This window comes from Vanrija albida, assembly GCF_041260175.1.
Source record: "Vanrija albida strain AlHP1 chromosome Unknown contig_7, whole genome shotgun sequence".
NCBI classification, from domain to species: Eukaryota; Fungi; Basidiomycota; class Tremellomycetes; order Trichosporonales; family Trichosporonaceae; genus Vanrija; species Vanrija albida.
The window spans coordinates 1,291,163-1,318,749 of record NW_027191426.1 but is presented as its reverse complement, the minus strand read 5'-3'; the positions used below and the strand labels follow the sequence as shown (position 1 = coordinate 1,318,749).

Genomic DNA, 27,587 nt, shown 5'->3' with positions numbered 1-27,587 from the left:
CCGGCCTGCCGCGCCCGCCCTCGTCGCCGAGGGGCACGACCCCCACCTCGTGCGCCAGGCGCTCAAGGACGCGCGCGGGGACGAAGCCGCCGCCCGCGCCGCCCTGAGGCACGCGCGCGACCACGCGCCAAAGGGCATATGGTACGCCAACTGCGCCGTCTGCCATCGGGGGATGAGCGCGAGCAGGCTGCCGCGTGCGCCCCGCCCACCCGACGCCCGGAGGTAGCCTCGCAACAGCCACCTTGGACAGAGACGACCTCGATTTGGATAGATACATAGCCTTATAATGCCTTAATGCCGCTACCGCGGCGATGTACAACCTGCCCGCTGGCCGACTCAGAACACCCCGCTGCCGGGCACGCTGCCCTCGACGGCCGCCATGAACAGGCTCTTCTTCTTCGGCTTGTCGACGCACAGCTTGCACCCCTCGTCGATGTTGCCCTCGTGGTCGCGCCCGTGGGTGAGGACGAGGCGCGCCTTGCCCATGTCGCCCTTGGATGCGTGGAGGATGGACGAGACCTGGCCCTCGGCGAAGCCGGCGCCGACGAGCTCGTCAATCTTGGCCTGGGTCACGCCCTTGCCGAGCTTGGGGGTGTCGGCTGAGGGCCTCCGGGGCGCCGCTGGGTCGCCGGGGACGATAGTGGAGCCGCGCGACGTCGTGGCGTAGAGTGTCGTCGTGTTGGAGGGGGTGCGTTCGAGGGACATTGTTGTTGTTGGGGGAGCACTCGGTGGAGTCGGGTGGCTTATGTATGCGGGAGGCTAGATGCGGTGCATGTGGGCACGCCGTGTTCCTGGGCCGCTCGCCGCCGCGCCGCCGCTTGTTAGCTCCGCGCGCCAAGCCGTCGTCATAGGCGCATGTCTTCTCGCCGCGCTGTACCCGTCGCCGATGTACGCGGGGCGATGCAGACCCGGTTGCATCGGGCTCTGCGGATAACGACTGGGGATAACGACAGGCACTGGCTGGGATCGACGGAGAGCTCGTGATGGCGGGGCTCCTGACGGGCACTTCTCACCCGCTGCACCCATCACACCGGCCCCACCTCTGCATTATACTGGCTATGGATACAACCTGAGCGCGCCCGCACCCAGTCTCACCCATACGCCATGCCCGTCAGCGACGTCCCCGTCGTGCCCTTTTCGTTGGACTTGCGCAGGCCCTTGAGCCCGCCCGCGCGGCAGATGAAGCAGCTCTCGTCGCACGCCGTGTGGTCGCGCTCGTGCACGACGATGCGGCGCGCGAACCCCACGTCGCCCTTGCAGTACTTGAGCGCGTCGCGCACCGCGTCCTCGCCGAAGCCTTCGAGCACGAGGCTGTCGACCGCGTCTGGGTTGGGCACGCCGAGCACGTTGTTGAGTTTGCGCTTGAAGAAGCCCGGCTTCGCTGACGCCGACGGCCGCGGCGCGACCGTGCTGCTGTCCGACACGACGGACTGCAGCGTGCCCGTGTTGGAGTGTGTGCGGTCGAGGGGCATTGTGGTGTGATGGAGATCGCGGGGGAGGGGGCTTGGGTTTATGGAGGAGCTCGGTGCCCAGACAGGCGGTGCTGCTCGCGGGAGCTGGCGGCTTGGCGTGGCGGCGCGACTGATCAGCTGACTGCCGGCACAGCGGCAACCACGCCCCCTCGTGTTCATCTACTCTGAATGCATAATCGTACAACACTTAGCCTCCGGTGTATGTGGTCGTGTAGGGCTATCATTATGTCGGGCCGTAGTTGCGTGTTTAGGGTTGATTGCGTGTGTTAAGGTTGACGGAATGGCGTGTGTACTATGGCGTGTGTACTATAAAAAATGTATCGTGTGTGTTGTCGTTAGGTCGTTCGTCACTGGTCGCACCCCGTTCTATTCTAGTGCTACTCCATCAGCGAGGCCCCACCGCTCCACACACCTTCTTGCCGCCCCCGACGAGCACATCGACGCCGCGCGACCACCGCTTGGTGGCCTTGCCCTCGTCGGCCTTGCCCTCGTCCAGCTTCTTCTCCTTGACGAGGCGGTTCCACCAGCCGTCAGCCTTGGGCGACTTGTCCGCGCTGGCCGGGAACGACGAGGGCAGGCTGCTCGCTGGCAACGAGGCGCTGTTCGTGCCGCCAGCGTCGACCGACAGCGGGATGTACCAGGTGTCGTGTTGTCGGGCGGGCTCAGGCTTGAGCATGACGGCGGGGGAGTGGCGGTGAGGGGGTGTTTGGGCGGTTGGCAGAGGGCCAGCTGGCGGATAGGGGGGACGAGGAGGGGGCCACAGCGAAGCCCACAGTCATGCCTATTTATGAATAAGACGATGCATAGATGCTCGGGGGGCTCGGGGCTCGGTCGTCAGATGGCTGGGTGGGGTTTAATGAAACCTATAGGCCGAGCTTGCGCTTGCGAGCAGTAACGCTGTAATAAGCCGACACACTGGACCCGATTCGAGTAGGATCGGACTTGACTGTCCTGCCTGCTGCCCTCGCGCTCGCTTGCAGCTGGCCTGCTCGTTCTGCTGATGTACCCCCCCCCCCCCCCCGCGCCACTTGTCAGGCGCGCCGAGGTGGGCCGAAGTGATCGCCATTATGTCACATTCCGGCGATTTATTTAACATTGAACCAAGATCGACTTCGCCCTGCGCTCTGCCGCCGACGACGCCGTTCCTAGTGCAGCTTTGGGTTTGATACAGTCTCAGAGCTCGGCCCACCTGCCCAGCACGGCATGGTCGTGTCTCGTATCACACAGGCCTCTAGAACAATGCATATGAATGACAGACAGATTGATCAATGTGTGTAACAAACATGGGACCCCCAAACTGCCCAACCGCCGTGACAGTGGGCAGTGGGCCACAAACCTCGTCTCAGGGCGACGGCGTCACCCGCGATCGCAGCGTTACAACCTCTACGCTCGGCATCAATCACACGCGCCGCGTGCACCCACCCAGCGTCGCGTACCCAAGTGGTCGATCACCGCCAGTGCTCTGCACAGACGGCGCGTCGCACCGCGACTAGCGTGTGCGCAGGAACGCATCCCTCGCGCGTTCGATATCCTCCTCCTCCTCCTCGCGGCACAGCTTGCAGCCCCGCCTCGCGGCGCCGGTGAAGCTCGTGCCAAGGTGCTGAATATGCGCAAGCAGCTCTGCCGAGGCGCGCACGTCGCCGTTGGTGCGGGGGTGGCGCAGGGCCCAGCTCGCCTCGGAGCGCTTGAACCCGAACGCGGCGACCTGCGACACGCGCGACGAGTTGGACACGGACGAGGTCGAGCTCGAGCTAAACGTCGACGACTTGGACTCGCTGCGCGCGTGTCCCCTCAGCGCAGGCTGCTGCGGGAACGTCGGGAACGTGGCGCGCGTCGGCGTCGGCGGCTGAGGCTGCAGCGGCGACAGGCGCGGGTCGCAGCTGTAGCTGAAGCCGTACGTGTGCTCGTACGCGTTTGGCCCGAGCGACGCGGCGAACGGGTCGGCCGTGAAGTCGATCGAGGGCGAGGGCGAGTAGTGGCTCGGGGCGGGGGACGCGGGCATGGGCATGGGCGCCGGCGCGGGCGCGGCCTCGCGGAAGGCGCCGCGCAGGTCGGCGCGCGAGCGCGTGATGCGCCCGCCGAGGCTGCGCAGCCGGCCCCATGTCGAGGGCGGCGACGCGTCGGTCGGGGTCGAGGTCGAGGGGCGCGACGACGACGACGCGTCGGGCTCACTGTCGATAGACGCGACGGTGAACCGCCAGTTGGCTGAGGACGAGCTCATTGTGGAATCTACGCGTCAGCGGCGGCGGCGACGCGTTACTGACTGTATGTGATGTCTATGGCGCCTGCGCGGGGGGACAGCTCCTGGCTGGTAATGATTTACAGGTCGAGGCCGTGTTAGGCTTGACGGTTTTGGTACAGTGGGTGTAGGGCGGAGCGAGAGGTGATGGCACCAGGCCTTATCGAGCTGCAGACGCTCGGTCTTAAGAGTTGCGAGTTGGAGACGCAACAATGAGGATAGGGGAGTGAAAAAGTGAGGACTCGGTATGGCGCGCGCCGGAGGGGCCTGCCAAGAGGGACGTCGTCGACGTGAGTCAGGCGCGAGGTGTACGTCGCGGTGCTACACCTCGCCCACGAGATCCAAACCTGCTCTGTGCAGGATGACGCACCTCACAACGGGGGTCGGGCACCCGCTCCTCTCGGCACGGCTTACGGCAAGCGCGTGGTGCGTGCATACCGCGCGCACAGTGGTTTTTGAGGACCACTCCAGCGAGCGCAGCGCAGCAGTGCCGGACGGCGGCAATGTCCCACTCAGGTCCGATACGGCGACCTTACGTGACTGCTCTTGATTGTCCAACCGGCGGCGGCCTCTCCCCGTAATGCTCTCCTCGTTCGGCACATCCCTGAATACCACGTTGTATCTGCACGGTGAGGCCGGCGCGGAATGACCCCAGAGACGGGCGAGGCCATGCCGCCTCCCCCCTGCACAATGTACGGAGGCATCGTCGAGGCACGCACCCGCGAGCAGCGCGCAGCGCTACCAGCTGCCGCGGGGCGGCACGTCGTCTCCGCTCGTCCCCAGCAAGACTATCCTACCCAAAGTTTCTTTCCGGTGTGCTTGTTCACTCCCGCCGAACCAAAGTGCGCGCTCGCGAGTCGCTCCGGGAGTGGGCGCGTAGGCGGGACGGGTGGGCACCAGCTGCAAAGGTACCCACGGCGCGTGGCGAGTGCACTCGACCCCCGGTCGATTCCAGCCGGGCGCCTCGCTCGACACCCTGCACCGGAACGCGCTGGCGTATCATTGCTGCTGCGGGACAGCGCCACGGAACCGGGGCAGTACGAGAGTCTCGCACTGGGCGCGGGGTGTACGGCACGACTAGCTGCGGCTGCGGCTGCGGCTGCTGTTCGGCCTGGTCGCTGTTGTGGCCAGGCCAGGCAAGCCTTCCGCGGGGAGGACAGCACCGACGGTGGTTGGCTCGTACCGTCGCCTGGGAACGAATGCCGGCTGCAGGAATCGTGTTGCGGGGTCCCTGCAGCGAGCGGCACAACGCTGCGCGTATGCTCTCTCTGAATCACTGCCCACTGGCAGGCAGTGGGCAGTCAACCGACATGCACGGCGCACGCATTCACGCGACATTCACGGCGGCACGCACAGGATTCAAGTAACGACCGATCAAGTCAGCTGACAGACGGGCCAACACACTTCCATTAAGCAGAGTTGGGCGGCGCAGGTACGCTCTGGCAGCGAGCACGTACACCAAAGCGTAACGTGTGAGTGCCATGGCATGAGTCCCATGGTATCGGTAACGATGAAGCGAGGCCGCGCCGCCACTAGCGCGGCTCCCACTCCACAGTCTAGCTTATCCTCGTGCATTAAACGCACTATGCGTCCCTTGTACCAAAGCCCGTCTTGACGACCCCATCCGCACATAGCGTACCTACCAACCAAACGCATCCTCATAGTACCTGATTGCGTCCCCGCGGACCTTGCCCTCCTCAGTGCCGTACGCGTCGGCCACGGCCGCGCGGATATCGTCAAGCATGGCGCCGGGCCCGCACGCGAGGATCGCGAGGCGCTCAGCGCCGAGCAGCTGCGCGGCGTGGTAGTCAACAAGGGCGCGCATGACCGCGCGGCCAGAGTGCACGCGGAGCGTCGCGCCGTTCTTCCCGGCCTCCTTGGACACGAGGGCCGCGTCCTTGTCCTTGTCGCCTGCGGTGTCCGAGCTCGTGTCGTCGAGGCTCGCAATGTGGCCCGGGAGGCGGTCGATGACGTCGGACGCGGTCGCGCCGTCCTCGCGCGACACGTGCACGTGCACGTCGATGCCGGCCGTGTTGGCCGGCGCGAGCTCGTGGCTGAGCACGTCGGACGCGTACGTCGCGTTGCGCACCGCCCACACGAGGGTGACCTTGCGCGGGTGGCGCGGGGCCCGCGCAAGCTGGTAGACGTAGGGCAGGACCGAGGTGATGCCGCTGCCGCCGGCGACGAGGAGGACGTGCTCGTAGCTCCCGACGGGGTGGACCTGGCCGTACGGGCCTTCGACGAGCACGGTCATCTCGGTGGACGAGCTGCCGGCGGCGGCGATGCGCTTGGCAATCTTGCGCGTGGCGCCGGCCTGGGGCGCGAAGAGGAAGTTGAGCTGTGTCCCCTCGGCCGTGTCCTCGGACGAGGCGAGCGTGAACGGGTGGTTCTCCCACGGCGTGAGCGAGCGCGGCGTGTACAGGAAGTAGTAGGCGCCTGGGGCGGGCTTGGTCTTGATGCTCGACTGGACGGTCAGGCGCACGAGGCTGCCGTCGTCGAGCGAGCCGCTGAGCCGGGCCACAGTGTTCTTCTTGCCGAGGAACGCCTTGTAGGAGAGGGCTCCGATACGGATGTAGCGGACGAGGCGGTCGAACGCCTGGGGGTGTTAGCGGTGCATGGCGGGGGAGCTTACCCAGATGCCGACACAGGCCCAGAGCCACGCGTCGTAGGTGCCCTCCATGACCTTGACGTGGTAGAAGAGGAGGACGAGGGTGGCGGCAGCGAGGACAATGTGCAGGATGAGGAAGACCTCGTACACCTTTGCGCGGATGGGCTTGAAGGACAGGGGGATGAGGAGCGACATGGTAACGGTCGCGAACACGCCCGTGGCCCAGTACTGCTCTGCAAACATGTCGGCCATGGTCCCCTCCTGCTGGATCTCGAACCATGTGTAGGCGGCCGAGTGGATGATGGCCTGGATGGTGGCGACGCGCGCGACCCAGCGGTGGAAGAGGTTGCAGCCGCTGTACGACCAGCCCGTGAGCCAGATGAGGATGTCGTTGCGCCCGGCAAACGCCCACAGCAGGGGCAGGTTCCAGAACGACATGATGCCGGTGCGGTCGGCGACGTAGCGCCACAGCTGCATGTCGCGGCGGCCGGGGTAGCTTTGGTGTGAGCGGTTGTTTTGTGACTCGACCTACAACAGGTTGTCGGTGAACGTGTCGTACGCTGCAAACGTGAAGATGAAGTTGAGCGCGACGTAGACGAACACCTGGGGGGTCAGTGCTGGTCGCGGCATGTGCCTACCCCGATAGCCTGGACGCGCGTGGGTACCGAGAGCCAGCCCCAGCCGACGCTCTGGTTGTGGCGGTAGCCAAAGGCGGCCGGGGTGCCAATGTGCTTCCTGTACCAGGTGTTGAGGCGTGCGCCGATTGACGCGTCGTCAGCCGCCACGGCGGCGTACGCGTCCTCCGGGTCGGCCGCCTGCGCCCTGTGGCTAAAGTAGCCGAGCACGCGGTTGACCATGCCGACGAGGACGATGGCGCCGAGGAGGACGTAGAGCCCCCAGCCAAAGGCGTGGTCGTACACCTCGGTCAGGGGGAAATCCAGCTGGGTGCGGTACGCGTTGTCAAAGTTGAGCTGGGTGCCGATGACGGTCTGGTTCCAGATGATGGCCTGGACGCGCTTGGACTGGACGTCAATCTTGCGGATATCAGAGTAGTTTGTCATGTCGCGGTACACCTGTGGGTCGGGGTTGATCGGGCCCGGGCCATAGATGTACATGTTCGAGTTGAACTGGGCATAGTTTTCCTCAAAGTTGTTCTTGCAGTACGTGTCGAGGCAGTAGACGGCCGAGGTCATCCAGTACTTGGACGCCTGCCGCGCCGCAAAGTAGTCTGCCGTCTCGTTGACGTCGCCAAACTTGAGCTGCTGCAGCATTACCTGGCAGCCGAGGTATCCGATGCCTCTGACCTTTGTGGTGACAATGTTCTCGGCGGCGCGCGCGAGCGGCGCGGCGGCGGCGGCGAGCGCGGCGATGAGGGCGGCGCGCATGGTGGTTGGGGGAGGGGGCCTCGGCTTAGGGGGGAGGGGCAGCGTCTCCACTCCCACCCGTCTTAAATGCCTCGCTGCAGCCGCCAGCAGCCCCCCGGCACCACTCGCAGCAGCCCCCCAGCACCACTCGCAGCGACCCGGCGCCCGCGGCCACCAACCCCCCCAGCGCCAATGGCATGCAGCCCAAACGAACTTTTCTCCCGACTCGACGGGTGCTGCTCTGGCCACATATCCACTGGGTATCAGATACGCACCGTCCCTGACTGGCTGCCACAATTGGGTCGGCCGAAGCGCCAAGCGTGCGGCTGGTCTTAATCTGGCGTCTTGGGCAGGGGGTGCCGGGGGTGCAGCGGCGCAGAAGGATGGCGCTGCGGAGGGTGCAGCTGCAGGGGGGGCCGGGGCGTGCATGCACCAAGCCACCCACTCCACCCACTCGGCCGACTGCGCAGAGATCAACGGCATGCCGGGCCATGTGACCTTTGCGCGAGTGGTGACTCGGTGCGCGTGGTGTGAGGCGTGCTAAGGTCGGCCGATGGCGGGGGGGCGGGGGACGGCACGGCGGTCGGGGTCGAGATGTTTGTGCCGGTCGGGTTGGGCCACGGCGGGTTGGGCCACGGCGGGTTGGGCCACGGCGGGTTGGGCCACGGGTGCTGGTACATACCAGCGGTGGGCTGCTTGCCCAAGTGGTGCGGGGGTGCACGTACATCCCACGGCCAGTCTCCGCCTCGAGCAGTTGTGTGCACGCCTGTGCCAGCGGCGCCGCCACTCGTCAAGATCAGTCGCGGGGTGCAATACGCATGTGGTCCACATTTAAACCCGAAACCTCTGCCCGAAGCACACTCCACCCGTCGGCCAGCGGGAGCGATGTCGCTTCCAGCCAGCGAGGAACAGTTGGCACGCAACAAACTCTCAACTGTCGCAAACTCGCAGTCTTGGCGGTTTATCTGATTGGGACACCACCCGGCTCGGGACCGCGCGCCGAAGCCGACGAGGTCTGGGCCAGGCGGCGCTGCGGCCAGCGCACGCCAGCGCGCGCCGCAGCGCCAGCCGCGGGCAAACACCGTCGGCGACGGCGTCGCCGCTGCGCCGGCACGCGCCGGCACCCTTGCCGGCCCTGCCCTTGCCGGTACCCGAGGCCCCGCGGCGCTGCCGGACGCTGTCGGACGCTGCCGCCCACTACCGTCTACCGTTGCTGAAATAGAACGTGCGCAGCGGGGGCGGGTGCTGCAGCTGACGTGCGAGTGCGTGCGTGATCGTGTCGGCCTAAGTGTGTCGGCCTAGGCGAGACTGGCGGTGGGTGAGTGGTTCGAGCAGGTAAACTGGCATGCGAGCGCTGTACTTGAGTGCCCAGACCACTAGGAGTACCCAGACCTCATAAGGCAGCAGCGCACGCACGAACGACTCTGCCGCTCGTGTCGTCGTGTACGGGCCGCCCGAGCACCTCGAGGAGCCTCGGTCAGCCGAGTCACCGAGGCCGAGCGCAGTCGACCGCCTACAACGCAGTCGACTGACCACGAAGCAGCCGACTGACAAGTTCGATCGCGATATCAGTCCCAGCCGCGGCTCGCATCGCGCACCTCGCTCCTCTTGTATCTCTGCGAGCAGTGTCCCCCGCCACCCATCGCACATGGCCGACACGATCGCGTCGGTCCCGCCCCGCTATCGCACAGCCCGCTCACTGACACGGCTCACTCGCTGCGAACTGCGAGCCCGGGCCGGCATTTAGCAATTTATCAGGCCACGGCCATGTCCGAGGCTGCTTGGGCGGGGCGTGTGGCTTTTCCGAGCGAGGTGGACGACCCGAGTTACTGCCCGTACCCAGTCTGCACGCCTCATGCATGACGCTGTAAACGAGCGCTGTACAAGCCCGCGCGCTGCAGCGACCCCGGCCCACTCACACTCGGTCAAATTCCACTCGGAAGGTTACCACTCCCCCGGGCCACGTCCGACGCGGCGGGCGACCGACCCGGGCGAGACTTCACCTTCGACGGCTACACGGTTCTCATCTCATAACAAGATGTAGAGTGTCGGAGCGTTGCAACAAGAGAGCGAGCACTCTCACCACGCCCACGCCAGCATGACCGGGCCAATACACACGTCGCCGCAACCCGGCCTCGAACGCACCCTCACAATGAGCACGACGACGACCGTCGTGGCCGTCCCCCTCGCCCCCGCCCCCCACACGCACAGGCACCGCACGCCGTCGCCCGTGCCGCCTGTGCCGGCGCCCGACGTCGTGTCCTTCTTCGACCCGGCGTCCGCGGGCGGCGGGGGCCCGCTCGTGCGCATCGCGACGGCGCGGAGCGAGCGGGAATTGGCGAGGGGGAGGCCGCGGGCCGCGAGCGCGGGCAGCGGCGGGCGGACGCGCGGCGTGCTCGGCCTCACGGCTGTGGTGCCGGATGTTGCCGTGGAGGATGGGGAGGGGCGGGGCAAGGCGGAGGAAGCGGGCACGCTCGACGAGAAAAACGTGGCCGACCAGAAGCACGCCGCCGACGGCGGCAGCCCTGACTGCGACGAGTGCGCCAGTGCCACCGACTCCCCCGACCACGTCTACCCAGACGGAGGGTACGGCTGGGTGGTGGTCGTGTGCTGCCTCACGCTGAGCGCGCTCACCAACGGCTGGGGCATGAACTATGGCGTGTGGCAGCAGGTGCGGGGTGTGGCGGCGGGGTATTGGGCCAGCTAACAACGCCGCAGTACTACGCCGAGAGCGAGCAGTACTCGCACGTCGGGAGCTCGGTCGTCAGCCTCGTCGGGAGCGGGCAGGGCTTGGTGGGTTACACTGCCCGTACGACTCGCTGAGCCCAGACCATCAACATGCTGGCGTTTATCGGCGGGCGCGTGGGCGACCAGTTTGGCTTCCACGTGAGTTGCCCCCCCTCCCCTCCTCCCCTCCCGCGGGAGCATCGGCTCGCTGACGCTCCGCCCAGCGCGTCCTCATCATCGGCGCCGCCATCTGCTGGGTGGCCCTCTTCGCCGCGGCCTTCAGCCACAACCTGGCCGCGCTGATCGTGACGCAGGGCCTCCTCCTCGGCGCGGGGCAGGGCATGATCGTCCCGCTGTTCATGAGCCTCCCCTCCCAGTGGTTTTTTAAGCGCCGCGGCCTCGCGTCGGGGATCACGCTCGGCGGCGCCGGGCTGGGGGGCGGCGTGTCGACGCTCGTCGTGAGGCGGCTGCTCTCGGCCGTCGGCGGGCCCAAGACGCTGATGTGGGTCGCCCTGCGCCGGCCTCGTGCCGCTCGCCTCGGGACGTCAGCAAGCTGACGCCCGCAGGATCTACTCATTCATCAACCTGCTCTTCATGGCCCTCGCCATCGCGCTGATCCGAACCCGCCCCCACTCGCCCGAGGCGCAAGCCACCCGCGGGCCATGGATCAACCGCGAGGTGCTGGCCCACTCCGAGTTCTGGGCCATCGCGCTGAGCCTGTTCGTCGGCGTCATCGGGTATGGCGGGCCCTTCGTCTTCCTCCCGCAGTGGATGAGCCTCATCCTGCCCTCCCTCTCCCCGGGGCAGGTCACCGTCCCGCTCACGATCATGGGGTTCACCGTGTGCGTGGGGCGCTCGGGCGTCGGCCTGGTGGCGGATTACATCGGCCCGATGAACACGTACATCCTTGTGCTCGTGCTCTCCGGCGTGACGCAGTACGCGCTCTGGCTGACGGCCAAGACATTCGCCGCGGCGTGCGTCTTCGGGCTCGTGTACGGCCTCATCGCGCCGGGCTACCTCGGCCTCCTGCCCCAGATCGTCGTGACCGTGTTCGGGCCGACCGCGCTCGCGTCCAACGTCGGCCTGCTGCTCCTCTTCGCGGGGCCGGGCATGGTCGTCTCGGCGTCAGTCGGAGGCGCAATGTTCGACGCGACGGGCAGGACGGATATGAAGTGGATGATTGTGACCATGGGCGGACTGCAGATCTTTGCAGGGCTCATGGCGTCGTGGGCGCGGTTCAAGGCGAGCAGGGTGTTGTGGGCAAAGATCTAGCGAGCGCGCGAAGCGTGCGAGTGGTGTGAGAGGGGCCAGGCTGGCGGCACATCCCGCCGTGTAAGCATTATTGTAGCTGTATCATTATCCATGGACAATGTGTGATCGCGAGCGCAGGCGGCGATGGCAGCGAAGGGACATGGTGCCATGCCACCCAAAGTTTAGTCAGTAGTCAGTGAATTGTGCTCCGGTCCGTACTGTGCCACACCCAGCAGTCGTCAGCCTGGGCGGGTGGCAGCTGCACTAGCATTAGCGACGCGGCCTTCCACAGCTTCGCTCCGCTCGGCGCCGACACCGCCTCGCTGGCTGCGCCAGCTCGCGCCGGGTCGTTACACATCATGCATGACTTCCTAAAGCCACACAACCATGATTTTGACTCCCTGTTGATTAAAGCTTGGCAATGATGGCGTCCGTGTACTCCTTGGTACCGGCCTTGCCGCCAAGGTCACCAGTAATGTGCTTGCCCTCGGCAATCGTCGTGAGCGAAGCCTTCTCGATGCGGTCGGCAATGTCAGAGAGACCCATGTGGCGGAGGAGCATAAGAGAAGAGAGGAGGAGCGCAGTGGGGTTGGCAAGACCCTTGCCGGCAATGTCGGGGGCAGAGCCGTGGACCGCCTCGAAGATGGACGCGTCGCGGCCAATGTTGCCCGAGGGGGTGAGGCCGAGACCGCCAATCAGACCAGCCGAAAGGTCGGAAAGAATGTCACCGTAGAGGTTGGGCATGACCATGACGCGGTCATTGTAAGGAGTGGGGTCCTGGGTGATGCGCAGGCAGATGCGGTCGAGGAGGTCCTCGTCGTACGCGACGTTGGGGTACTCCTTGGCGACGGCGCGGCAGGCAGTGAGGAACATGCCGTCCGACATCTTCATAATGTTGGCCTTGTGGACGGCCGTGACCTTGTTACGGCCAGACTCCTGGGCGTAGTGGAAGGCGTAGCGGGCAACACGCTCCGAGGCCTCGTACGTGATGAGCTTGATCGACTGGACGACGCCGGGGACGATAACGTGCTCGATGCCAGAGTACTCTCCCTCAGTGTTCTCACGGATGAGGACGGTGTTGACGTTGTCGTAGGCAGTCTTGTAGCCGGGGATCGAGACGCAGGGACGAACGTTGGCGAAGAGGGAGAAGGTGCGGCGGAGGGTGAGGTTGAGGGAAACGTGGCCCTTGCCGACTGGGGTGTGTTAGTCGAGTGCGAGGCGAAGGGGAGCGCGGGGCATCGCAGCGCCAAGAACTGCGCCGGCCGAGGCCAACACAACCTCCACAACCCCGCCCTTCCCACTCACTAGGGGTAGCAAGAGGACCCTTGAGCGCAACGGTGTTCTTCTTGACCGAGGCGATGGCGTCGTCGGGGATGACAGTCTTGCCGTCCTTGAGGATGGGGGTAACGTCGACCTCCTCCCACTGGATGGGGGCCTTGGCGGCGGTGAAGATGCTCTTGACCGACTCGGCGATCTCGGGGCCGATACCTGGGCAGTGTGAGCTGCTGCAGCACAAATCTTTCGACGACGAGCTGCTCATGACGTACCGTCACCGGGGATCAGAGTGACAGTGTAGTTGCCCTGTGCACGTTAGTGGCTGCGGTCGGGTCGGGGCCGGCGCGAGGCCTCTGCTACTCACGCTGGCGTCCTTCTTGCCGGCAAAGGTCGAGGTGACCGAGGCGTAGCCGCGGGCCGCCTGTGATGTCAGTTGCGGGTCGAGCGAGGCAGCCAAAATATGCCCGCATAAACGTTTGACTTGTACGCACCTGGGCAGAGCGGACCGACGAGGCAATGCTGCGGTTGGCGGCGCGGAGGAACATGGCGACGAGAGTGGGGAGGGGAGGGGAGGGGGGTAGAGGGAGAGTAGTGGATACAGAGAAGTGTCTTGGAGGGAGGAGGAAGGAGGAAAAAGATACAGCGTGGGTGGGTGTGGATTGTCGATGGAGGTGCGGATGATGTGGGTGGGCAGGGAGGGGAGGGGTTGGGTGGCTGCAGCCTACGCCTTCCCTCTGCCCCCCTCCCCTTCCTCCTCCTACCAGCCAGGGTCGACGACCGTGCAAACTACGTCGTGCATTTCTCCCTCCCCTAGTCTTGACGGGGCTAATCGGCCGATTAGACAAATTTTGATCCCGCATCTAAAGCCGACCAAGTGCGTCAATCGGCGAGGCAACTGCCGCACGCTGCCGCCCACGTGAATTGCGGCAATGGCAATGGCACAGGCAGGCAGACGTCGGCGTCGGCGTTGCTGCTTAGGGCCGCGGCGACGCGACGACGACGAGACGCGTCAAAGAGTCACAATGGTCGTCGATGGCCAAACATTACAACTGGCCCATCACTCGCAGCTCCGGCCGGCAGTGCCGATCACCCCTACATAGGTCATACCAGACGTCACATGACCATCGCCCAGATCCGACAAATTCCCTCTCACTGCTGCATGCTTCTACTTGTTCGCCTTGTTCAGTGCGTCCACGACCACCTGGGTCAGCTTGAGGCCAAGCTCCTCCTGGTGGCGCGTAGTGAGCAGCTGCAGGCCAATCGGGATACCGTCCAGACCCTCGGCGTTGTCTGGTCGTCGTCAGTACGGCGCACATACACACCATACTCACAGTCGGCCCACGCGGCCTTCTCAAAGTCGTTGCGCGCCTCAAAGTCCTCGGGCTTGGTATCCGTCTTCTTCGACACGCCAGCGGGGAAGGTCACGCCCGTAAAGTCGGCCACGTTCCACAGGTTGGTGTACCCCGAGTAGTTGGCCTTGTGGTGCGTGTGGGCGGGGTTGGGCAGCGTCGCGGCAATGACGCCGTCAAACGGCCGCCCGGTGCCCGTCTGCTCCTTCGAGCCGGTCCACCCCTCGAGCAGCTTGCGGAGGTACGCGCTGCGGTCGGCCTGCGACTGCCACAGCTGGCCCACGGTCGGCGGGTTGTCCTTGAACTTCTGGTACACGCCCTCGAGAAGCTCAAAGCCCGGGGGCCACGGCTCGGGGTACTCGCCTGCCCGGAGGAGCTGGTACAGGCCATTTGCGCCGTCGGCACCCAGGAGGCGCAAGAGGAGCTGGTTGGCCTGCGCTGCGTCGAACGGCGTGTACTCGATCACCTTGTGCCCTGCGGCCTCGAGGGCGGCCTTGGTCTCGCGCAGCACGCGCTCGACCGAGGGTGTGGGGCGTACCAAGCCGTTGTCGATGATCAGGCCTGGAGTCAGCGGGGACACGTGTAGCACGCACCAAACGCGAGCTTCTCCGGGAGCTCGATCGTGCGCCATGGGATGTTGAACGTGGCCGGGTCAACCTCCCACGGCTTGGAATCGACAACGACCTTGGACCAGAGCGTGAGCGACTCGAGGTCGACCGCCATCGGCCCCGTCGTGCTCTTGACGCTCTCCTGGCCCGGGAGGCCGGCGACCACACCCAGCGAGGTGAACCGACCTCCGGCCGGCTTGAGGCCGTACAGTCCGTTGACGGCAGCTGGGACTCGAATCGAGCCGCCAATGTCGGTGCCGACGCCCAAAGGCGCGCCTCGGAGAGCCAGAAGCGCGCCCTCGCCGCCAGACGAGCCGCCGCTGCCGTAGTCGGTGTTGTACGGGTTCGGCGTGAGGCCCCACACGTTGTTGACAGTCTCAATGGCCAGCATGCCTGCCGTCAGCCGGGAATCTCACCACACCTACCAGTCGGCACGTTGGTCTTGACGTAGAGCACGGCGCCGGCGTTGCGAAGGATCTTGACAAGCTGGGCCTCCTCGTCTTCAGTCTTGGGCTTGTTGGCAAACTTGACGATGCCGATGGTGCTGTCGTACCCGGGCACGTTGAGGCAGTCCTTGATCGAGATCGGGAGGCCGTGGAGCGGGCCCTTGGGCTTGCCGGTCTGGGCGTACTCGTCGTCGATGGCCTTGGCCGCCGCGAGGCCCTTCTCGAAGAAGATCTCAGTCAAGCAGTTTGTGAGCTGATGTGCGATGGCGGCGCGCTTGGAGAAGGCAGTCGTCACCTCGACAGAGGTGTACTTGCGCGCGATAAGGGCCTCGACGAGGCGCGGCGCCGTCGTCTCGGTGATCTCGAGCTCGCGCTCGGTCAGGATGCCGCTCTTGCGCGGCACGTCGAGGACGTTCTTGGGCAGGTTGTCGAGCGTCTCCTTGGGCAGGCGCCACGCGTCGGGGATGAGCGCGTCGCGCGCCGCCTGCTTGGCTGCGGCGACGTCCTCCCACGTCTTGTTGTCGTTGGTCATTGTGAGTGAGGAGGGCACGGGGGGGAAAGGTGGGTGTTGATACTCTACAGCAGGGACTGGGGCAGGGTTATATCAGTTGCGTGCTGCAGCGGCCCTCTCCACTGCTAGACGCCGGCAGGAGCGGGTATCAGACGGCTCGTCTATCGTATACGGTCGTAAGTTAGTCACGTCCCATGACGCCTTCGGTTTTGGCCGGTGGGGTGATGGGGCGGTTTACCCGTGGGCAGGAGAATGACCTTGATCGACACCGGGGTCTGGTCGGAGTCTTAAGCTGCAAGATACGCCGAATGCAGGTGATAGCAGGTGTGCAGGGATTGCTGTATCTACGGCAAAAGGAATGTCGTGCATGCAGGATGATACGCGTCGTGGTTACAGCCGATGGACGCGCGCGCGTCTTTTGAATCAGCGACCCACGGTGGGTCGTCGAGAAACACACCATGTCACCTGGAGTGCGCGGTCGAGGCCTGCTATTGTGTTTTCCAATGCCCCCTTGCGGCCAGGTAAGCGAGCAGTCCCGTGTGCCGTGAACAACCGCACTGCTCCTGACAGAGTTCTGGCCATAGTCGTAATGAGGGACCCTCGACAACGCATTGTGACGCCGGAAAGTGGTGCGCTGCTGGACATGGTGTGTTTCTCCACCACGCGACCCCGAGACCCAGACCCTGTCTTGCCACGTGAGCGCCACTCTGATAAATGGGCCATATCGCCGGTATCTCCAGGGTGAGGGGTCTTTCCTGGCTGGTGTTAAAATCTTCCGCTGTTGTCTGTCGTCCGGATGCGGGGCCGTGAGTGCCGCCAGGAGTGCAGAGTGGAGGTCGCCAGACCACCGCAGCCGGACACAAATAATTTTGAGAATACAGCGCGCAGAGTGCAGTCGTAGTAGTGTGCGCGCGCACGACCGGTCCCAGCTATCAACAGGCCTTACCTCTCAACCCCCCATCCTTCCATCCAACCCATCAAAAACAGCAAAAATGGCCAAGTCATCCAAGTCTGCTGCCCCCAAGGTCGAGAAGGCCGACAAGAAGTCCAAGAAGGTCGAGGCCGTCGCCCCCAAGGTGCGTTGGGCTCGTCGGCGCTCTTCCCGCCCGGCACACACACTAACCCGCCACAGGTCGAGAAGAAGGAGAAGAAGGAGAAGAAGTCCAAGAAGGCGCCTACTCCCCCTCCCGAGTCCGAGTCGTCGTCGTCCGAGTCCGAGTCCGAGTCCGACTCTGACTCTTCCGACGAGGAGGAGGCCAAGCCCGTGAGTAGTGTGACCCAGACAATTGTAGCAGCCATCGCTGACCTTGCCAGGCCGTTGCCGCCAAGAAGGAGGAGTCTTCCGACTCGTCCGACTCGGACTCTGACTCGTCTGACGAGGAGGAGGCCAAGCCCGCCGCCGCCGCCGCCAAGAAGGCCGAGTCTTCCGACTCTGACTCTGACTCCGAGTCCGAGTCCGAGGACAAGAAGGACGGCTCCGACTCTGACTCTGACTCTTCCGACTCGGAGTCTGAGGAGGAGGAGAAGCCCGCCGCCGCCGCCACCAACGGCAAGCGCAAGGCCGAGGACGAGCCCGAGGCCGAGGTCTCGGAGAAGAAGGCCAAGGTCGAGGACTCTGACGCCTCGACCAACGTCTTTGTCGGTGGCCTCTCGTGGAACATTGACAACGACTGGCTCGCTTCCGAGTTCGAGTCGTGCGGCAAGGTTGTCGGCGCCCGCGTCATGATCGACCGCGACTCTGGCCGCTCGCGCGGCTTCGGCTACGTCGAGTTCGAGGACGAGGCCTCGGCCGCCAAGGCCCTCGAGTTTGACGGCAAGGAGATTGACGGCCGCCAGGTCAAGGTCAACTACGCCCAGAAGCGCGAGTCCAACCCCCAGGCCCGCGCCAAGGCGTTCAACGACAAGCTCTCCGAGCCCGCCGCCACCCTCTGGGTCGGCTCGCTCTCGTTCGACATCACCGAGGACGCCGTCTACGAGGCCTTTGGCGAGCACGGTGACGTCCAGTCGGTCCGTCTCCCCACCGACCGCGAGACCGGTGCCCCCAAGGGCTTCGGCTACGTCCAGTTCGCCGAGGTCGAGCAGGCTACTGCCGCCCTCTCTGCCCTCAACGGCCAGGAGCTCGCCGGCCGCAGGCTGCGCATCGACTACGCTCCCCCCAAGCCCGACAACGGCTTTGGCGGTGGTGACCGCAACGGCGGTGGCCGTGGTGGTGGACGCGGCGGCTTTGGTGGCCGCGGCGGTGGCCGTGGCGGCTTTGGCGGTGACCGTGGTGGCCGTGGCCGTGGTGGCTTCGGTGGCCGCGGTGGTGGCGGCCGTGGTGGTGGCCGTGGTGGCTTTGCTCCCCGCGGTGGTGCCCGCACCGGCGGCATTGTTCAGTCGCAGGGCAACAAGGTTTCCTTCGACTAGATACCGAACTATACCTCGATACCCCTCTGTCCTATCTGAATAGACTCATGTATGCATTTGGCTAGCGAAATGTGGTGTGGCGTGGTGTGGGTGGTGCATGTGCAGGTGGAAGGCAATCGCTGCGGAAATTTTGATTCCGGCCCGAGATGGCGATGGAGTGGGTGTTGCCGCCCGGCGGCCCCTCCAGTGACGTCAGCCTCGTCATTGCCATCGGTTGGTGTCTCGACTCCACGGTGGCGCCGAGAGGAACAAGCCAACTAAGTTACCAGCCAGACCCAGACGAGACTGCGGGCGAGACATCATCCTCCTCGACAAGAGAGCAACCACACCACAGACGGCGACGACAGGACACGCACTTTGCAACCACCAACTCCACTTCCCAACTAGACTCCTACACACACAACGCATGGCCCAGCCGTAACATGTCCGCAACGGAAGCACCCCCCGCCCCCGCCGCGGGCGACCCGCCCAGCACGCCCAGCGCACCGCCCCCAACAGTGCCGCCCAAGTCGGGGGCGCGGGACGGGCCCTCGTCCCCAACGGCCAAGGCGACGTCGAGCCCGTCGCGCGCGCCGGCCGCGGCCGACCCCAAGACGCCGCCGCGCAACGAGGCGCGCGACCAGCTGACGCCGCTCAACACGTCGGCCCACAAGAAGCCAGTGACCGAGTTCCCCGAGTTACCGCAGGCGCCGCCCTCGTACCGCCTCGGCAATGGCTACTCTGCCGCCTTCAAGGTGCCGACCGTGGCCGCGTACCACGAGCTGCAGAAGCAGCACGAGGCCGACGCGGACGAGTATGCGCGCATCGTCGAGGCGCGCGCCGCTGAGCTGGGCCGCGCGCACAGCGACGAGTCGGGCCAGGTTAGCGACTCGAAGGCCAGCATCGAGTCGGGGCGCGAGCGCGCGAGCTCGGGCTCGCGCGACTCGTGGATCCGGCGCCGGCGCCGCTCGAGCGTCGGCCCGGTCAGCCCCACGACCGCAAAGCAGGAGAAGGAGCGCCTCATGCACCAGATGAACCAGGCCCATGGTGGGTGTTAGGCTGGGGGTGTGGAGCTGACGGCAGAAAAACCGACCGACAGGCTCAAGCGCGCGCGCAAGGGCGAGCGCCGTGTACGTGATCCTATTACTGGCGGCGAGATTATCGTCAAGGACGCCGACCCGCGCGACTTTGACATCAGCCGCACGGCGACGCGCGGAGGAAACGTCCTGTATAATGCGTACCCGCCTCCCCAGAGCCTCAGCCAGGAGGAGATTGTGCAGCGCTTCCAGCTGCTGCAGTACGCTGCGATCGGCGGCATGTTTGTGCTGTGGCTGTTTGTGGCCTTTGGCAGCGGGTTCCGCGCCTTCTTCTGGCGCTCGGTGGTATGTGGGGCCTTTGGCGCCGCGTTCGTGACTGGTATTTCGGTGCTTGGGCGCGGTATCGACCGCGACCTCGAGAAGGTGCGCGTCGATCTGTCGCGCGCGCGCGGCGAGGCCTTCTCGCCGCCCATGCCTGAGAGTGTCGAGTGGCTCAACGGCCTGATCAAGCTCGTGTGGGGTGTGGTCGACCCGCAAATGTTCGTCCCGCTCGCCGACACGGTCGAGGATATTCTGCAGCAGAGTTTGCCTGGCTTCGTCGACGCCGTGCGCATCACCGACATTGACCAGGGCACCAACCCGCTCCGGCTGACGTCGATCCGCGCCCTGCCCGACATGCACACGGACCACGAGTGGCCCCGCACAGAGTGGATCGACCAGGGCGCAGGCCAGCCCATGAAGGACCCGGCAGGCAAGGAGCTCAAGGAGGACCAGACGGGCGACTACTATAACTTTGAGTGCTCGTTCAGCTACGCTGCGCTGCCTGGCGCTGGGGCGCAGGAGCGCGCAAAGAACATCCACATGCTCATCGAGTTCTTCTTGGGCGTGTACGACTGGTTCCACATCCCCATCCCGATCTGGATCCAGATCGAGGAGATTGTCGGCGTCGTGAGGCTCCGCGTCCAGTTCATCCCCGAGCCGCCGTACGTGCGCCTGGTGACCTTTGCGCTGTGTGGTGTGCCCGCCATCGACGTGTCGGCCGTGCCGCTCTCGCGCCACCTGCCCTCGGTGCTCGACCTGCCCTTCATCTCGTCGTTCGTCAAGTCGGGTATCGCCGCCGGCACATCCGAGCTCTCGGTGCCCAAGAGCATGACGCTCAACCTCAAGGACATGCTCAGCGGCGCCCAGGTCGGCGACACGCGCTCGATCGGCGTGTTCATCGTCAAGATTCACTACTGCGTCGGGCTGTCGGCCCAGGACAGCAACGGCTTGTCGGACCCGTACATTGTGCTGGCGTATGCCAACTACGGCCGCCCCCTGTACTCGACACGTATCATTGTCGAGGACCTCAACCCCGTGTTTGAGGAGACGGCGTTCCTGCCCTTGACGATGGACGAGGTACGCGGCAAGGAGTCGGTCTGCCTCATGCTCTGGGACAGCGACAAGCTCAGCGCCGACGACCTCGTCGGCCGAGTGCAGGTCGAGGTCGAGGAGCTCATGAAGCACCCCAACCAGATGTTTGACCGCGAGGACGGGCTCAAGGGCTTCGAGGACGCAAACGAGATGCCCGGAAAGCTCAACTGGTCGATCGGGTACTTTGAGAAGGCGGCGCTCGACCCGTCGCTCCAGCGCGAGCTGACGCCCGAGGAGGCAAAGGAGAAGGTGGTCGAGCGCACGCCGACATCCAAGGAGATGCACCCGTACGACGCGGCGCCCAACCCGGCCAAGGAGGACCTCCCGCCCCCCGAGCCAGACCTCACAAAGACGCGCCCCGACCCCCACTGGCCGTCGGGCGTGCTCTCCATCGTCCTGCACCAGGTCAACAATCTCGAGCGCCAGCACCTCGAGGGCAAGAGCGGCAAGGAGCGCGAGGGCGAGGCTGGCCAGGACACGGACGACCCGTCCGAGCAGACCGAGAACCTGCCCTCGGGCTACGGCGAGTTTATTGTCAACGACGAGCTCATCTACAAGACGCGTGTCAAGCAGTACGCTATCAACCCGTACTTTGAAGCTGGTACAGAGGTCTTTATCCGCGACTTTACGACGACGGAGGTGCGCGTCGTGATCCGCGACTCGCGCCTGCGTGAGCACGACCCGATCATGGGCGTCGTCAACGTCTTCCTCGCCGACATTTTCGCCGACTGCTCGAGCGTGACGCGCATGTTCCCCATCGAGGAGGGCGTGGGCTTTGGCAAGGCCAACATCTCGTTTGCGTTCCGCGGCATGAAGATGAGCATCCCGCCAGCGATGCGCGGCTGGGACACGGGCACGCTCGTCGTGTCCAACGCGCGGCTCACGATCGACACGGCCAAGTTTGAAAAGCTCGACGTGCGCGAGACGAGCCTCAAGCTCATCACGGCTGAGCTGACCGAGACAATGTCCAAGCGGCAGAGCGCGGTCCAGGGCGGCGACACGGTCGTGTGGGACCTCGAGCAGGTCCACCTGCCCATCTACCACCGGTACCAGGCGAGCGTGATTTTCGAGTTTGGCAACACTGGCCTGCGCAGCCTGTTTGGCCTGCGGCAGCCGGGCGCGTTCAGCGTCTTCTGGCTGCAGGACATTGTCGACGACACGCCGACCGACATTGAGCTGCCCGTCATCGTGTCAAACCACACAAAGTGCCTCAAGTGGAACTATATCAACGACGAGACGCCAAAGCACCACGAGTACGAGGTCATCGGCAAGCTCAAAGTGCGCATGGAGTACAGCTCTGGCCTGGACAACTCGCACGAAAAGCTCAGGCTGGGCCAGAGCCGCCGGCACGCGCTCGAGGCCTGGGACCTCATCGAGGGGCAGGAGATCCAGGCGCAGCGCCAGGCGACGTTTATGGACGACGGCAAGATTGACCGCACAGAGAAGAAGGAGATGAAGCGCGCACACAAGCGCCAGCTCGAGTCGCGCGGTCGCGGCATGGCACAGCTCCGCGCCTACAGGACGGCCAAGTGGATGACAAACGGCATCAAGGACCGCCTGCCGGGCAAGAAGAAGATTCGCGAGCGTGAGTCTCGACGTGGCCTGGCGGCCATGTCCTGGGCTTTGTTAACGACGGCACTGACACACCCCAGCCACTGTATCCACCGAGGCGTGAGACGAGACGTAGTTGGCAGTTAATGCAGGAGGCGACGCCGCACACGCACACACCGCCACCCCTAATTAATCTGTACCCATCATGAATAGTAGTACACGAGATACATGCGGTGGCAGTGACAGTGGCACGGGCATGCACCCACGCCACACTACAAGAGGCAGGTGGCATCTACAGCTCTAGCTCTAGCACTAGGCATCCTGGTAGGCGGGATGCCGGCCGCCGTCGGCCTCGCGCTCGCGCGAACGGTCCCGCGACCCGCGCTCGCGCCGTGATCCCACGAGTGTGCGCGTAGGCTGGTCGCGGTTGGCGTCGTTGCGCTCGTCGCGCTCGTCGCCCGACTCTTCTTCCTCGTCGAGCTGGGTGAGCGCCATGCCCTCCTCCTCGAATGCGTTGAACAGCGTAGAGTTCTGCTGCTGGAACAGTCTGGAGCGGCGGCCGTGCGACGAGCCGTTTTGCGAACCGTCGGGCGCGTACGACGCGGGCGCAGTGCCGTTCGAGCCGTAGTTCCAGATCGGGAGGCCCTGCGATTCCATCGACACGCGGCCAGACATGGACATGCGGGGGTCTGGGCAAGGCGTCAGGCGCGAAACTTGACATAGGGGTGGGCATGCTTGCTGCCACCCCCGCCCACTCACTCATGAAACCAGTCTCGAGGCTGCTCGAGTGGTGGTGCGTCGGCTTCTCGGGCTGACGCGAGATGTTGAGCAGGTACACGCCCATGAAGATGACGAGGAAGCCACAAATCAGCGAGATGGTGTTGACAACGTCGGTCGTGTTGAAGCCCTGGAACAGGATGGCCGACGCCGTGATGGTCGCCGTCGTGAAGAAGACGTAGTAGATCGGGTTGACGACGTTGGTGCTGAACGTGTCGAGCGCCTTGTTGAAGTAGTTCATCTGCACGAGAATGCACCCGACGACCGTAAAGCCGAAAAGGTACGTGCTGACGTGGGTGAGCTGGTTCTTGCCGGCAAAGGTGAGCTTGAGCGCGATGCCAAACGCCTTGATGGCCATGACCGACACCGAGCCCACGAGCGAGCAAATAGATAGATAGACCATTGGGTTCTTTGTCCCGTGTACTGGTGCGACCCGGAAGATCATGTACGTGGAGAAGATGGCCACGAACGTGATGTACGCGAGGAAGGCTGGCAGGTTAGCCGTGAGGGGAGGGAGGGGAGGGGACGTCGGCGCCAAGCCACGTCGTCACCAGATACTTACGAGCCTTGGCAGCGTACTCGAGAATCTTGTCGACAGTCTCGACCTCGGGATCGGACGGGGCGTGCAGCACGATGATCACAGAGCCGATGATGCAGCTCGCGCAGCCGAGCACGCCGAGGCGGCCGAGCTTTTCGTCGAGAAGGAAGGAAGCGAGAATGGCACTGCGGGCGAGCGTCAGTCGACACTCAGAAGCACTTGACCAGGCCACACGCACCCGATAATAACACTCATGGCACCCAGCGGGGTCACGAGGATCGCAGGGGCGAAGGTGTACGCGGCGAAGTTGGCCACTGGCGGGTTAGCTTCATCGCTCAAAGCGGCGTCTCAACACCCACCCTCGCCAATAACCACTGTTCCATGTCAGCTCCTGCCCCGTGCATCCCGCCCTTCCACTCACTGGTAATCATACCAGCCCACCAGATCGGGTTGCGGAGGTACGCAAAGTCCTCAGCTGCGGGGTCAGCGCGGCTCCACCGCCGCGGCCAGAGCCCAGGCCGACGTACACGCGTTCCGAGGGCCCGTTTGCCGCTGGTGCGAGTGGGGGTAGTCTACGGGCGGCTTTCTCGCAGCATCATTGAGCCCCTGCAATGTCAGCGCGCGGGGTGTGGGGGACGCTGGCCCGGCGGGCCGCGCTGGGGCCGGCGCACCTTCTTGGTGATGATGAACGATGTGCTGGGGGGCGTTAGCTGCGGCCCGTTGAGTTTCAGCTGCCACTTACCCGATCAGTCCCGAGCTCGAGAAGGCCAGAGCGAGGCCGATGTACTTGTCCTGCACCATGATGAGCCGAGGGAGGAAGAGTTGGAGGAAGAGGAGGAACAATGTCGTCGCTGCTTGACCGTCAACAACGAGGAGGCCACTGTGCTGTGCGCGTCGTCGTACGGTGCGTGTCCTGCGTGGGTGGGTGATGTGACGGAAGCAAATTTGGGTGGATAAATTGGGGTGGCCAGGCTGGCAGCGGCGGGCGAGTGGGTGGGTCCAACGCGGGTGGGTCCAACCGACGAGATGGGATACTGCTGCGGGAAGTGCAAACGGCTCCAACGACAGACTGGACTCGGACAATGCAATGCAGCTCGCTAAGAGCAGAGAATGCGGCGAACAGGCTGTTGCAGCGAACACAGTGCACACGTCGGCGTCGCTGGTGCAGCCAGCAGGCAGCAGCAACCTTCTGTATGCCGCCACGACGCACCACAAAAATCTCTGCTGTGCCTGGCGGGAACGCGTACCAAACGCAAACGGGAGCCAAGATGGCCAAGTCTTCGTCACCAGGCGGGCAGGCGGGCGGGCTGGTAGCTCAGGCAGGCCAGTCCCGGTCCGAGTCCGTCGGTCATAGCACGGGCTGAACGCGGGCATGATGCGTGCTGCCTGGCTCTGTGTCGGCGTCGCGCCAGTGCCGCTTCACGGAGGTGGCAGGGGATCTCCTTGTGACGTGTTTAACGAACGCAGGCCGTAAGCCGGTGACGTGCGCGCACCGACATGTCGCCTGCCAGCGTCGACAAGAGCATGCAGAGACCACTCGCATGCATGACGATGCATGGCTCGCTGTATAGTTTGACCCGCCGCCTGTGGCATGCCCCATCTCCGGATGCATGCATGCCCGCGTTAGGTTGTAGCACCAGCCCACTGGCCACTGGCACTGCTCGGCCATCCCTTAGCCTCACGTGTCCGGCAAGTCGACCAAAAGTCAGCCGGAGTGCCGTTCGCCGCTGGCCTCTGGCTTGTTTCGCCGTGTCCACGACGCCAACGACGACGACATCTCTTTTGGCCGGACAACAACATCTCCCATCACAACCATCCACCCATGAGCTCGGCTGCACCCTCGTCGGCGTCGCCAGCGCCAGCAGCAGCAGCAGCAGCCCAGCAGCAGCAGCAGGCAACGGTGCAGGTCCAGCCGGCCGACCTGGTCGCTGCGCTGCCTGCGCCCCTGCTCCGCCTGCTCATCCTCTTTGCCGGGCCGACCTCGGCCCTGCGCGCGGCGCTCGAGATCCTCGCGTGGAAGCCAGAGCGCAGGCTCGAGTCGTACCTCGTCCTGCTGGGATGGTGGGCGACGTGCCTCGGCTTCACGTATGCGTTCGCCTTCCTCGTCCCGCCGCTCGTCTTCGCGCCGCTCATCCCGCTGGGAAGGCTGCGCCTCGGCAAGTCGACCGTGCCGCCCCTGCACCCGAGCCCGAACGCGCCGGCGACGAGCGAGACCCTCCTCCTCTCGGTCTCGGACATGTACCGCATCCACGCGCTGCTCCCCCCGAACCCCATCCCGCCGCTCTCGGCAGTGTACGCGCGCTTCCGGCAGCTCGGCGCCCGCCGCCTCATCCGCGGCTTTCTCGTGCTCTGGGGCGTCTGGCTGGGCGTCTGGCACGCCCTTGGCACCCGCGTCCTCCTCGCCCTCGTCGGCACAGTGCTCATCCTTGCGCCGAGCCCGCTCCTCGCACACACGGTGCACCTGCTGTCCAAGAGCCTGGCGGTGCGCCGCACCGTCGCGCTTACGTTCCTCTTCATCTTTGGATCGCCACCGGGCGCAGACTACAAGGCATCGTCGCCGCTCGGGTGGCTGCGCGCCAAGTGGGCCGCGAGCCGTACTCCATCCGACACGCTCATCTTCAACTTGGAGCCCGAGGCCACCGGGGACGACGATGACGACGACTTTGTCGCCCACGGCAGCCCCATCTACTTCAAGTTTGAGGTGTTTGAGAACCAGCGCTGGTGGATGGGCCTCGACTGGACGTCGGCGCTGCTCCCGCAGGAGCGGCCAAGCTGGTGCGACTCGCACCTCCTCCCAGTGTCGCCCCCGGGTTCCTTCGCCCTCCCGCCTCCGAGCTCGATCGACCTGCCAGCCCCGACAAAGTCCGAGCCGCGCGCGCAGGTCCGCCGCACGGCTACGTGGCGCTGGATTGACGACGACTGGGCGGTAGTGCGCAAGGCCTCGGACGGCACCGCGCCACCTGCCGCCGCGGCCCCCGTGCCCCCCATCGTCGAGGAGGAGGCCAAGTCGCCGACAGCGTCTTCCCGCCCATCCTCTGGCCTCTTCTCCACCTCGCCAGACGACAGCCGCTCGCCGTCCATGGCTGAGTCGGCGTTCGCCAAGGGCCTGGGCAGACTCAAGGGCGTATCCGGCCTTCCCGCCGCATCACCCTCGTCCTCGCCCACGAAAACCACCGACATCCGCCGCCTCCGTGCCGGCTCAGAGGCCGCGTCCGAGGCCAGCGTGGCCGACACGGCGGACGGCGCCGGCGCCATCACCGAGACGAACGAGGTGACGGACGCCGACGGCTGGGTGTACGGCGACAACAAGTGGGAGAACATGGGCGCCAAGGGCGGCCTGGGCAAGTTTACGCGCCGGCGCCGCTGGCAGCGCCGCGCAGTGTGCACCGAGACGGTGGCGCGGATACCCGAGCTCGCGCCTGTGCGGAGGCACACGGCCGAGCACAATGCGCCCGACACCAACGTCTCGCCGCCTGGTAGTGGCGCGGCCACCCCGGTCGGGCGCCAGTCGAGCCTCAAGGCTGCGCCCGTTGCGCCTGTGACGGCCGACGCGGTCCTCGACGTCGGCGAGGGGTCGTCGTCGGCGCTGAGCCGCGACGACGCGCTGAGGCAGCGGCTGAAGAAGGCCATGGGGAACGTTGGCGCGTAGGATCTAGACTTGTAGCATATGCGATGAGCTGGGTGTGCGTGGGGCTGTGGGCAGGGGTGTGGGTGCGGGGGGCGAGTGATGAGCGTGTCGGGCCGTGGTGTGAGGCGCGGGCGCCCAAAGCTGCTATCATCAGCACGGAACGGGCGGGCAGTGATGGACACGGATCGACTGAAGGAGTCGCATGCTCAAGATCGTCGGGGCCGTCACGGCGCGTGGCACCTGACCATCCGCAGATCCGCAGATCCGCCGTCCTCCTACGACCCGCGAACTACACCCCCCTGCGTCCCCATTCCCCCAGCTCACCACCCCTCCTACATCCTGCTGCACGCGCTACACCGTTGACCTCTGGCCCCTTCCCCTTACCGTGGCCGTCAATCACAAGGCCTG

The 27,587-nt window shown here is 65.2% G+C and overlaps 12 protein-coding genes across 12 annotated transcripts; 4 read left to right on the top strand and 8 right to left on the bottom strand.

Annotated features, from left to right (window-relative positions):
• Positions 1 to 336: 336 nt before the first annotated feature.
• Positions 337 to 705, bottom strand: Q8F55_008965 (uncharacterized protein; the record flags this gene model as incomplete). The annotated part of the gene is made up of 1 exon (XM_069357343.1): positions 337 to 705. One exon carries the CDS (start codon positions 703 to 705, stop codon positions 337 to 339), a length of 369 nt encoding a protein of 122 aa, XP_069205280.1.
• Positions 706 to 1,091: 386 nt separating this feature from the next.
• Q8F55_008964 (uncharacterized protein) lies at positions 1,092 to 1,472 on the bottom strand (the record flags this gene model as incomplete). The annotated part of the gene is made up of 1 exon (XM_069357342.1): positions 1,092 to 1,472. One exon carries the CDS (start codon positions 1,470 to 1,472, stop codon positions 1,092 to 1,094), a length of 381 nt encoding a protein of 126 aa, XP_069205279.1.
• A 371-nt stretch (positions 1,473 to 1,843) lies between these two features.
• Positions 1,844 to 2,148, bottom strand: Q8F55_008963 (uncharacterized protein; the record flags this gene model as incomplete). Its single annotated transcript, XM_069357341.1, has 2 exons — positions 1,844 to 1,849; positions 1,885 to 2,148. The coding sequence occupies 2 exons, from the start codon at positions 2,146 to 2,148 to the stop codon at positions 1,844 to 1,846; spliced, it is 270 nt and encodes an 89-aa protein (XP_069205278.1).
• An 813-nt stretch (positions 2,149 to 2,961) lies between these two features.
• Positions 2,962 to 3,693, bottom strand: Q8F55_008962 (uncharacterized protein; the record flags this gene model as incomplete). The annotated part of the gene is made up of 1 exon (XM_069357340.1): positions 2,962 to 3,693. The coding sequence occupies one exon, from the start codon at positions 3,691 to 3,693 to the stop codon at positions 2,962 to 2,964; it is 732 nt and encodes a 243-aa protein (XP_069205277.1).
• Positions 3,694 to 5,350: 1,657 nt separating this feature from the next.
• Positions 5,351 to 7,704, bottom strand: Q8F55_008961 (uncharacterized protein; the record flags this gene model as incomplete). Its single annotated transcript, XM_069357339.1, has 4 exons — positions 5,351 to 6,307; positions 6,344 to 6,815; positions 6,852 to 6,922; positions 6,958 to 7,704. The coding sequence occupies 4 exons, from the start codon at positions 7,702 to 7,704 to the stop codon at positions 5,351 to 5,353; spliced, it is 2,247 nt and encodes a 748-aa protein (XP_069205276.1).
• A 2,131-nt stretch (positions 7,705 to 9,835) lies between these two features.
• Positions 9,836 to 11,682, top strand: Q8F55_008960 (uncharacterized protein; the record flags this gene model as incomplete). Its single annotated transcript, XM_069357338.1, has 5 exons — positions 9,836 to 10,354; positions 10,402 to 10,476; positions 10,513 to 10,569; positions 10,635 to 10,912; positions 10,977 to 11,682. The coding sequence occupies 5 exons, from the start codon at positions 9,836 to 9,838 to the stop codon at positions 11,680 to 11,682; spliced, it is 1,635 nt and encodes a 544-aa protein (XP_069205275.1).
• A 387-nt stretch (positions 11,683 to 12,069) lies between these two features.
• IDH2 (NAD-dependent isocitrate dehydrogenase) lies at positions 12,070 to 13,481 on the bottom strand (the record flags this gene model as incomplete). Its single annotated transcript, XM_069357337.1, has 5 exons — positions 12,070 to 12,854; positions 12,967 to 13,149; positions 13,209 to 13,242; positions 13,301 to 13,357; positions 13,428 to 13,481. The coding sequence occupies 5 exons, from the start codon at positions 13,479 to 13,481 to the stop codon at positions 12,070 to 12,072; spliced, it is 1,113 nt and encodes a 370-aa protein (XP_069205274.1).
• Positions 13,482 to 14,101: 620 nt separating this feature from the next.
• On the bottom strand, positions 14,102 to 15,871 carry Q8F55_008958 (uncharacterized protein; the record flags this gene model as incomplete). Its single annotated transcript, XM_069357336.1, has 4 exons — positions 14,102 to 14,226; positions 14,268 to 14,846; positions 14,879 to 15,286; positions 15,319 to 15,871. The coding sequence occupies 4 exons, from the start codon at positions 15,869 to 15,871 to the stop codon at positions 14,102 to 14,104; spliced, it is 1,665 nt and encodes a 554-aa protein (XP_069205273.1).
• Positions 15,872 to 16,842: 971 nt separating this feature from the next.
• Positions 16,843 to 18,256, top strand: NSR1 (nuclear localization sequence binding protein; the record flags this gene model as incomplete). The annotated part of the gene is made up of 3 exons (XM_069357335.1): positions 16,843 to 16,926; positions 16,983 to 17,114; positions 17,165 to 18,256. 3 exons carry the CDS (start codon positions 16,843 to 16,845, stop codon positions 18,254 to 18,256), a joined length of 1,308 nt encoding a protein of 435 aa, XP_069205272.1.
• A 422-nt stretch (positions 18,257 to 18,678) lies between these two features.
• Positions 18,679 to 22,360, top strand: Q8F55_008956 (uncharacterized protein; the record flags this gene model as incomplete). The annotated part of the gene is made up of 3 exons (XM_069357334.1): positions 18,679 to 19,282; positions 19,319 to 22,270; positions 22,338 to 22,360. The coding sequence occupies 3 exons, from the start codon at positions 18,679 to 18,681 to the stop codon at positions 22,358 to 22,360; spliced, it is 3,579 nt and encodes a 1,192-aa protein (XP_069205271.1).
• A 188-nt stretch (positions 22,361 to 22,548) lies between these two features.
• Q8F55_008955 (uncharacterized protein) lies at positions 22,549 to 24,352 on the bottom strand (the record flags this gene model as incomplete). The annotated part of the gene is made up of 8 exons (XM_069357333.1): positions 22,549 to 22,925; positions 22,996 to 23,502; positions 23,576 to 23,736; positions 23,790 to 23,865; positions 23,961 to 24,026; positions 24,079 to 24,157; positions 24,223 to 24,247; positions 24,294 to 24,352. The coding sequence occupies 8 exons, from the start codon at positions 24,350 to 24,352 to the stop codon at positions 22,549 to 22,551; spliced, it is 1,350 nt and encodes a 449-aa protein (XP_069205270.1).
• Positions 24,353 to 25,373: 1,021 nt separating this feature from the next.
• Positions 25,374 to 27,200, top strand: Q8F55_008954 (uncharacterized protein; the record flags this gene model as incomplete). The annotated part of the gene is made up of 1 exon (XM_069357332.1): positions 25,374 to 27,200. The coding sequence occupies one exon, from the start codon at positions 25,374 to 25,376 to the stop codon at positions 27,198 to 27,200; it is 1,827 nt and encodes a 608-aa protein (XP_069205269.1).
• Positions 27,201 to 27,587: the final 387 nt, after the last annotated feature.